This window comes from Hevea brasiliensis, chromosome 18 (assembly GCF_030052815.1).
Source record: "Hevea brasiliensis isolate MT/VB/25A 57/8 chromosome 18, ASM3005281v1, whole genome shotgun sequence".
NCBI lineage: Eukaryota > Viridiplantae > Streptophyta > Magnoliopsida > Malpighiales > Euphorbiaceae > Hevea > Hevea brasiliensis.
This window is the reverse complement of record NC_079510.1, coordinates 23,600,481-23,611,435: the sequence shown is the minus strand read 5'-3', so window position 1 is coordinate 23,611,435 and position 10,955 is coordinate 23,600,481. Positions and strand designations below refer to the sequence as shown.

The window sequence follows — 10,955 nt, the reverse complement described above, 5'->3', positions numbered from 1 at the left end:
CGCTTTCTCTACTCTAAACGATTTTGGGTTAAATCCTCATAAATGTATAATACTTCTAAGTCATGTTGTACTACTCTCCTCCAAGTTAATTTAGGTCTACCCCTTTTTTTTCTTTCTATCCTCTAACTTAATGTGCTCTACTTATCTAACTGGAGTCTCCGTATGTCTACGCTTCACATGACCAAACTACCTCAATCTCCCTTCTCTCAACTTATCCTCAATTGGCACCACCCCTACCTTTTCTCTAATACTCTCATTACGGACTTTATCTAGTCTAGTATGGCCACTCATCCACCTTAATATTCTCATCTCTGCAACTCTTATCTTAGATGCATACAACTCCTTCAGTGCCCAATACTCACTACCATATAACATAGCCGGTCGTATGGCTATACGGTAAAATTTTTCTTTCAACTTATTGGAAATCTTGCGATCACATAAACTCCCGTGACACATCTCCACTTCAACCATCCGGCTTTAATCCTATGACTAACATCCTCCTCGCATCCCCCATCTACTTGAAGGACTGAGCCGAGATATTTAAAGTGATTACTTTGGGACAGTACCACTCCATCCAAACTAACTTCTTCCCTATCACCAGTTTGGCCTTCACTGAACTTGCAATGCATGTATTCTGTCTTCGTTCTACTTAACTTAAAGCCCTTTGACTCTAGAGTACTTCTCCAAAGCTCTAGCTTTCTATTGACTCCTTCTCGCGTCTCATCTATCAAAACAATATCATCCGCAAACATCATGCACCAAGGAATACTCTCTTGTATATGTTTCATCAATTTATCTAAAACTAATGTAAAAAGGTAAGGGCTTATAGCTGATCCTTGGTGTAATCTAATTGAGATCGAAAAATCTCTTATGTCCCTTCCCACTATGCGCACAATAGTAGTTGCTCCTTCATACATATCTTTCAACACTTGTATGTACCTAATAGATACCCTCTTTTATTCTAACACACTCCATAAGATATCTCTTGGAACACTATTATAAGCCTTCTCTAAATCAATAAAAACCATGTGTAGATCTTTCTTCACATCTCTATAGTTCTCCATTAAGCTTCTAATGAGAAAGATCACTTCCATAGTTGAACGACCAAGCATGAAGCCAAATTGATTGAGAGATAGAAGTATCATGACGTAGTCGATGCTCCACAACTCTCTCCCACAACTTCATAGTATGGCTCATGAGTTTAATTCCCCTATAGTTTGAACAACTCTATATGTCTCCCTTATTTTTAAAAATAAGTACTAAAATACTCCTCCTCTATTCATCAGATATTTTCTTTGAGTTTAGAATCTTATTAAATAATTTAGTTAACCATGCCACTCTCATATCTCCTAGACACTTTCACACTTCAATTGGTATTCCATCGGGTCCACATGCTTTACCCACTTTCATTCTCTTAAGTGCTTCCTTTACTTCTAAAGATCTAATCCTTCTAGTATAATTCACATTCTTTTCTATTGTTCTATAATCTATAGTCTCGCTATTACCATTTTGAATATTATTAAAGAGATCATTAAAATAATTTCTCCATCTTTCTTTAATGTCCTCGTCTTTCACCAACACTTTTCCTTCTTTATCCTTAATGCACCTAATTTGATTGAGATTTTGACATTTCCTTTCTCTCCTCCTTGCTAATCTATAAATACTTTCTCCCCTTCTTTAGTTCCAAGTTTCTCATTTAACTTTTCAAAGGCCTGTGCTCTTACTTGACTAACTGCCTTTTTTGCCTCTTTCTTTGCTATCTTGTATTGTTCATATACCTCAATATTATCACATTTAGGTAATTTTTTATACCATTCCCTTTTTCTCTTCACTGCCTTTTGTACTTCTTCATTCCACCACCATCTCTCTTTTGAGGGTGGTCCATGTCCTTTAGCCTCTCCAAGTACTTTTTTAGCTACTTCTCTAATCTTTGATGCCATCTGTATCCACATATCATTGGTCTTCATATCCAGCTTCTATGCTTCGGACTCGAGAAGCTTATTTTTGAACTTCACTTGTTTTACTCCTTTGAACTCTCACCACTTTGTTCGAGCTACACTATTTCTTTTGACCTTACTTGAATTGTTCTAAAACTTGACATCCAATACCACTAATCGATATTGACTTGTTAAAGCCTCTCTTGGAATGACCTTGCAATCCTTGCGTAGATCTCTATTTGTCTTCCTAGTTAAGAGGAAGTCGATTTGGCTTCTATGTTGCCCACTTTTGAAAGTCACTAAATGTGACTCTCTTTTTATAAAATAGGTATTTGCTAGTATTAGGTCGTATACCATAGCAAAATCCAGGATGCTTTTTTCCTCCTCATTTCGCCTGCCAAAACCAAAACCTCCATGAACATTCTCATAACCTTGCTTGTCACTTCCTACATGTCTATTCAAATCTCCACCAATGAAAACATTCTCTTCATTCAGTATGCTTTGCATTAAACCATTCATATCTTCCCAAAACCTTTGTTTACTCTCACCAAAGATGCAAACTTATTCAATTGAGTAAATTGTTTATAGAAGTTAACAACTTCTTTATCTTTCTTTGCAGATTAAATTAATTAGGAAGTGCTCTACAATTAATCTTTTACCATCACACTCAATCTAAGACTAGAGCAGCTTATAGTTAAGTTTAATGGTAGCATTAATCATTAAAAAGACATCCCAATTCAAGGTAACAAACTCATTCAGTATGGTTCATTTAACCTAAACACTCATCTTTATAATGAAATAAATCATTATGTACTACTTGTAGTCAGATCATTCAAGCTATTATGTACTCAAATTATTTTAACTTAGCAGTATATTTTCATGCATAATTAATTAGTTGACCAACCTGACTAATCATACGTTTAACATTCATAAAATAAACCAAAAGATAAGTGATACTCAATATAGAATAAATCTGGATTTTATTAAACTCAAATCAAAGTCTCATTACAATATGTTCCATGGCTTCAACTATCTCTCTACTGAATTACAAAACTACTCACACATAACTAAGAAAATTAAATATAAATAAATTAACAAAAGAAGAGAGAAAAGCATGCTGCCCCTTATGAATGGAATTTGATCAACTTGAATTTGATGTTGATGATGATGTCACACACTTCAAAAGGATGTAGAAGTGCTCTACAAGCAGAAAGGAAGAAGAAGAAATCGCACCAGTAACTAGATCAAGCAATCGATACCCTTGAATGCATAAAGAGAGAATTTGACCACTACGAGTAGAAGAGAATTGATTCTCCAGATTTATATTTTACACCTTTTTTATAGAGAAAATATGTTAATTAAGACTCCAAATCTAATTTGGGAGTCTTAGTTGCATTCTGACTTAAAACTCTCTCAAGAATCCTATTTAAAGTAGGAAAATAAGTTAAAAAAAACTCTCTTTATATAAATCTGCCACATGGAGGGGACTCACACACTTCTATTTTATTTATTTTGGGCCTTAAATAAAATAATTAAACCCACTAATTAAGGCTCTAACTCCTAGTCCCGCATAACTCAATATAAAGAGCCTAAACACACTCAACATGTGACCCTCAATGTAATCTGGTTCAATTGCTCTCATTTTTCATATACCACTTCAAAATATGTCAATTAAGGTCTCTCTAAGTCCATAAGGTGAGATTCAAACTCTAACTAGTGAATTACATACAACTCCATTAAGGCTGTCCAAAGAAACTCAACATGGGTTGATGTCCGAATCTGTTCATTTTTCACCATTAGCCTCCAAATACCATGATTAAGACACCCCTAAGCCCATTTTGTTATTAGCTAACTTCTCATCAAAATAGCACCTTTATATGCCTTAAAATGCTTGATGTGTGCTTTACTTCTTCTTATGATTAATTTATGTCTTTATGCTTCATAAGTTCTTCCATGCTCTTATAAAAACACCTAATAATATAAAAATAAGCATTAACAAACTAATTAAATAAGAAACAAATTCAAAAGACTAAGTATGCAATAATAAATATATAATATTTTAAGCAACTATCAATGAGCATTCTTCTTTTAGCGTATAACCTGTATTTTTCTTCGTAGGTTATGGTGCTACTTAGTAGTATTTATTTATTTTATTCTTAGAACTTTATTGTGACACTAATAAATATTATATCGATGGATATTAATAAATGGATTAAATATATTGATATCAAGATTGAGCTAACCTCCCCAAATTATTATGCTATGTGTTGGGTTGAGTTAGATTCCCCAAATTGAGTTATATTATTTTTATAATATTTTATCTTGTATGATGGGTTATGAGTTTGAATCTGGTTATAGGTTTGTGAATAGTAAGATTTATTATAGGTTTTGGATGCTATATGCTGACCCAAATCTTAGTGATGATCCAGCCCTTGTAATTGGGTCATGACACATATAAATAAATTTCAATAAAAAAATAGCAATATTAAAATTTGTCTATAATGCATGTATATATATAAGACAATTGGGCAACAATTGGCTCAGGGCATCTTGTATTTGAACCCAAGAACTAGTGACAAATATAACATTGAAATTTAGGTATCTTTTACTGTATTCATTGAAAAATTAAATCTTTTTAAAATGTATTTTTTATTATTTAAAATAAAAAATGCAAAAAAATAAACCACTATTTTTTTCTATTTTAGTTGTACTAATAAATAATAATTTTTTAAAAGTTTTTAAACTATAAGTTCATTAAAATTTTTATTCAATAAATAAATATTAAAATTTTAAACCTTTGCTCAAAATTTTTTTCAAAAACCAAGTATGAGAGTCTATTAAAAACAATGCTCATATTCAACTTTTTTCCAAATAAAAATTAAAATTTTAGGCCCTACCAATCCCTTGGATTTGTCATTGCTAATTTTCACCAATTATATAAAGGTAATGTTTTTTAAATTGGTATTATAAAAACTATTATTTTTTACGTAATATTAAGTAATAAAAAATTATTAGGATTGAAATTTGATTTATATCCCACTCCATCCTAGGTATTTTAATATAAATTACTACGTGATCTTTTAAAAACGTTTTTTTATAAAAAATAATACTATAGATTCAGATGATGCAAAAAAAAAATGCTACAAATTAAGATTACAATCGATATAGGAAAAATAAAAATATTAATAAATTAATTTAAACTAAATTTAGTATCAATAAAAAATTTAATAGTATTATTTATTTTAATTTTTAAGGTTAAAAATTAAAATAAAATAAATAATTTTGTATTAATTTAAACATTGAAATAATAAGTTTTATTTAATTTAAAATATATTATTTCATTTTAAGTAATTACAAATAAAATATAATCAATGAATGACTTAAATTTTAAATTTATAAATAAATTTAAATTATTAAATAAAAAAGAAAAATTAAGCATCAAAAGGGTGGGGGGACAAATCTCAATGGATAACGAAAAAAAAAAAAATAATAAATAAATCTTTGAGGACATTTCACACATTGGGGCAAATGCCCCATTGGCCCATTGTGGTTCCATCCGAGCCCGTAGTGGATCTATTGTTATTTATAAGGTAGATGACATGATCGATTTACTTGCTTTTTTTTTTTTTTTAAATTATACCTATTATGGACTAATAAAAAAAGCAACAGTGAGATTATTATTGGATTTTAATTTTAAAATTATTAATTATTATTTGACTAACAACTAAATTAGTTGACATCTAATGCATCATGTTATGTTATTATGGGTAAAAAAATTCAATATATAAAAATTAAATAGCGAGATTTTAAAAAAATGAAGTCATTTTTGTAATATTTAATGAATTATAATTTAAAAAAGGTGGTAGATTAAATATTTTAAAAATTATATTATTTTTAAATAATAAAAATATTCACCTATGAAAATAATTAATTCTCATGATGTACTAAAGATTAGTTAATAAACGGATTTTGTTTTTGTGTTATTGTCCAAGTATTAGCATAAATGAATTTTCGTGATCTATTTAAAAATAAGACATTATGTTTTATAAAAAAAGATTATAATAAAACAAATCTTTCTTTCTCTGATTTTGATTTATAGATATTTGTTTTGATGCATATAAAATTATCTTCAAAAATTCATTTAGGAAGAATAAGGAGTACGAAATCAGCCTTTAAAAATTAGAAAAATTATATTGGGATATGTATAATTTAGTGGTTTGCACCTTTTATTAATAAGGGTTTGAGATTTTTTTTTTAATATTTAAGAGTTTGTGTTATTATGTTATTAATATTAAAGATAAAATTATTAAATGACATCAATATATGTTGACATGTCTTTCCTATAATTTTAAGTTGGTATAGCTACGTAACTATATAATAATATCATCCATCTAATACCAAGTCAAGAAAAAAAAGAAAAAAAATATATTGACGTTTACCCTCCTATTGTGAAGAAATCAGTAGACAAATTAATATATACAGCTAAATAGATAGGATTCATTTATCACTTTAGCTTAAAATCACAAGGAGATTTATCACGTTAGCTTAAAATCACAAAGAAATTTATATATTTTGATACCGTTTAATAATTTTGTCCTTAAACACTCATGACGTAATAATATAAATCTTTAAGTGGGAAAAAAATAAACTACTATTAATAAAAATGTGTAAATTATAAAATATTAAAATATATTTATTTTAATTATATTTTGCAATTATTATACTATGTAAGTAATTTTATATGAAATTGAAAACTAATTAAAAAAAAGGGCGTATTATATCACTATACCACATTGTGACTGAAAAATAATAAATAGCCCACCAAATAATGGGCCATGTATTCCATCATTGTGTTGTCCCACATCGAATTTTTTAGAGGCAGAGTTTGGTTCCTTACAAACTTCTTTCGGTGACTCCTGCCTCGTGTTCGCCAAAAGGAGAGATGGTTGGCATTTCCCCTGATAGGGACGGGAACAGCCTTCGGGCTTTCCTGTTACCAGCACAATCGGTTAAGGCTACCCACCACTTAGGTGGATCTCGAACCCAAATTTTTTGGAAAAAAATACTGTTTTATCACATCCCATTCCACTTTGCAGATTTCCAATTAAGCCACTACACCCACCACACCCCATCTCTTTTTTTTTTTTTTTTTTTAGGTTTAATTCTGCCGCTTTAAAACTCAAATTTTATTTAAGAAATTGGGGTTTTATAAGGCACCAAAATATCAGAAAAGACATCATCACAATTCAGCCATAACACGGTAGATAAGCAACGGATATTTCTTGAACCGATTACACAGCTCTCTCATTCAGTAATGGCTTCTAATCTCTCTGCAGCTCCAGATTTCCGTCTTACAATACCACAGTCTGATAAAAGAAGACCCATTTTCTTCACTGCAACAATCAGGAAAAGTTCTATAAAAAAAAGACTCCCCATTTCCTGCAATTCGTCCCAATCTTCTCCAAAAACATCTCAAAATCTCAAGGAATCACCCAACCCCAAAAACCCATCTTTATCTGACCAACTCAAGCCTCTCTCTGCCACCACACTCTCCACCACCAAAGACCAAAGAACTCATCTCTTATCCAAACCAAAGTCCACATGGGTCAACCCCACAAAACCCAGAAGGTCTGTGCTTTCACTTCAAAGGCAAAAGCGGTCTCCTTACTCGCTCAATCCCAAGGTCAAAGAGTTGAGACTCTTTGCACAGAAGCTGAACGACTGTGATTCTTCTAGTGAGAGTGCTTTTATATCTCTTCTTGAGCAAATCCCTTATCCACTCACCAGAGAAAATGCTCTCTTGATACTTAATAGCTTGAAACCATGGCAAAAGGCTCATCTTTTTTTCAATTGGCTCAAGACCCAGAATTTGTTTCCTATGGAGACTATATTCTACAATGTCACGATGAAGTCTTTGCGGTTTGGACGGCAGTTTGAGCTCATTGACAACCTCGCAAATGAGATGGTAAGCAATGAAATTGAACTTGACAACATTACATATTCAACTATTATAACTTGTGCTAAGAGGTGCAAGATGTTTGATAAGGCATTGGAGTGGTTTGAGAGAATGTATAAAACTGGTTTAATGCCTGATGAGGTTACGTATTCTGCTGTTTTAGATGTTTATGCTAAATTGGGGAAGGTTGAGGAGGTGTTAAGTTTGTATGAGAGAGGGGTAGCTAGTGGGTGGAAACCTGATCCCATTACATTCTCTGTTTTGGCAAAGATGTTTGGTGAAGCAGGGGACTATGATGGAATTAGGTTCGTATTGCAAGAAATGAAATCTGTAGGTGTACAGCCTAATTTGGTTGTGTACAATACATTGCTAGAGGCAATGGGCAGAGCTGGGAAACCTGGTCTGGCTAGGAGTTTGTTCGAGGAAATGGTGGAATCAGGGCTAACCCCAAATGAGAAATCATTAACTGCACTGGCCAAGATTTATGGGAAGGCTAGGTGGGCTAAGGATGCAATGGAACTATGGGAACGAATGAGATCAAATGATTGGCCAATGGATTTCATTTTGTATAATACATTGCTGAGCATGTGTGCAGATCTTGGTATGGAGGAGGAGGCTGAGAGATTATTTGAGGATATGAAGAGATCAGAGCACTGTAGGCCAGATAGTTGGAGCTTCACAGCGATGCTAAACATATATGGTAGCGGAGGGAATGCCAGTAAGGCAATGGAGCTGTTTGAAGAGATGTCTGAGTTGGGCGTTGATATAAATGTGATGGGATGCACTTGTTTGATTCAGTGCTTAGGAAAAGCTAGGAGAATTGATGATCTGGTTAGGGTTTTCAATGTTTCAATTGAGGGAGGGGTTAAACCAGATGATAGACTTTGTGGTTGCTTGCTCTCTGTTGTGTCACTTTGTGAGGAGAGTGAGGATGCCAACAGGGTACTGACTTGTTTGCAGCAAGCTAATCCAAGGTTGGTTGCACTTGTGAGGTTGATTGAAGATGAAAAAACTAGCTATGAGACTGTTAAGGAGGAGTTTAGGGCTATTGTCAGTGACACTGCAGTAGAAGCACGAAGACCCTTTTGTAACTGCTTGATTGATGTATGTCGTAATAGAAATCTTCATGGCAGAGCACATGAGCTGCTATATCTGGGAACTCTTTATGGTTTATATCCAGATTTACACAACAAAACTGTAGATGAGTGGAGTTTGGATGTTCGCTCACTGTCTGTTGGTGCAGCCCATACTGCACTTGAAGAATGGATGGGAACTTTATCCAAATTTGTTCATCGCAAAAAGGAATTGCCAGAAATTTTTTCAGCTCACACTGGTACGGGAACTCACAAATTCTCTCGAGGACTAGCCAATGCATTTGCTTCCCATGTTGAAAAACTTTCTGCACCATTTCGGCAGAGTGAAGAAAGAGCTGGTTGTTTTGTAGCAACACGTGAGGATTTAGTAACTTGGGTGCAATCAAGGAGTCCATCTCCCATTACATCCTAAGAGATGAACCAAATTGTAACAAGCTTAAGATTTTGTTGAACCTTCAACTTTTAGTTTTGTAATATGAGCCATGTAAAAACTGCAGATGTTATTTTGGTTTTTATAGTCTATAGTTCTTATGTTTCTGAACTGCTAAATGTTGGGTTTTGTAGGAGTGCTGAGGTTCTGGGAATTGGATTAGTAGCACTTCCAAGATCAAGTTTAATTCATCAACTGTGAAAATATTGTGAGTAGCATCAGAGAGACATGAACTGAATATTCAAGAAAACCGGCCATGATACTACTTTACAACAAAAGAAACTTGTAATCAAAATAATCCAAGTAGTGAACAACACAGACAATCATGTTATTATCAACGTAGCATCAGGTTTTGATTGATGCCATCAAGGAGGCTGTGATAGCTTTGCTTGCATCTTGCTCATTAAGGAAAGTGAGAGAGAACTTTCTCAGAGAAGTATGCGGCTGTTTCGTACAGTCTTGGTATTTGGTTATTTCACTACAAATCTAAAATTAATGACTTTCATTTTTTGATATTGCAATTTAAAATGTAAAATTTAATTAAATTTTATATAATTTATGTTTGATATAATTTTATAATTAAAATTTATTTATTTTTATTTTCTAAACTATTTTCAATAATAAAATTAAAAAATTATAATTTTTTATGCTATTAAAAAAAAATCTTATACTTGATAACAATTAACATATATACCAATTTACATATATATATATATATATATAATTTATGTTTGATATAATTTCATAATTAAAATTTATTTATTTTTATTTTCTACACTATCTTCAATAATAAAATTAAAAAATTATAATTTTTTATGCTATGAAAAAAAAATCTTATACCTGATAACAATTAACATATATACCAATATATATATATATATATATATATATATATATATATATATATATATATATATAAAATAAATTCATATATTATAATATAGGTGATTTATATACTAACATAAATAGTATCATTGCTAAGTGTATAATAAAATTAAATCCTAAAAAATTAGTAGAAATTTTGAATATCTTATATAGTTATCTAGACATATTAATATTAAATTATAATCTTTATAATACTTATAAGAGTAGGATTATAGAATCACTGAATTAGATATTATAATAGGATTTTTGGTAAAAATAGAATCATTATTAAAATTTTATAAATGTTGCAACAAGTAAAGCGACCCTATATTTTTGGTAATTTCATTATTTCCCTTTCCACTTTACTTTTACATATATTATGGATATAAAATTTCCAATTAAAATTAATAAATTTTCAAGATGTCAATTGAAATTAAGATAGATTGCGATACACCATGATAAATAAAATTTAACTATAAATAACTTGCAAATCAATGATAACAACTTATCAAGATTTTAATGATATTAAAAATTAAATTTTGAAAGTTTTTAAAATACATTAAATTTAAGAAATTACGCTAATATAATCTCCTGAGTTAAACATGGTTGATGAATTTAACCCATTTGTGCTTCGATTATAAATTTTAATTTGCACTTCCATTGCTTTAGAAGGA

At 31.1% G+C, this 10,955-nt stretch overlaps 1 protein-coding gene and 1 non-coding gene across 2 annotated transcripts; both read left to right on the top strand.

Moving 5' to 3' along the window:
- Positions 1-6,860: 6,860 nt before the first annotated feature.
- Positions 6,861-6,991, top strand: LOC131176249 (U6atac minor spliceosomal RNA). Its single transcript, XR_009146373.1, has one exon. It is a non-coding gene; the product is annotated as a U6atac minor spliceosomal RNA (small nuclear RNA).
- LOC110657741 (pentatricopeptide repeat-containing protein At5g46580, chloroplastic) lies at positions 6,982-9,528 on the top strand. Its single transcript, XM_021815085.2, has one exon. It carries the CDS (start codon positions 7,252-7,254, stop codon positions 9,397-9,399), a length of 2,148 nt encoding a protein of 715 aa, XP_021670777.1. The 5' UTR covers positions 6,982-7,251; the 3' UTR covers positions 9,400-9,528.
- Positions 9,529-10,955: the final 1,427 nt, after the last annotated feature.

Bases quoted from the DNA above. Each gene is read 5' to 3' on its own strand.
- LOC110657741 (XM_021815085.2), top strand. From the start codon at position 7,252: ATGGCTTCTAATCTCTCTGCAGCTCCAGATTTCCGTCTTACAATACCA.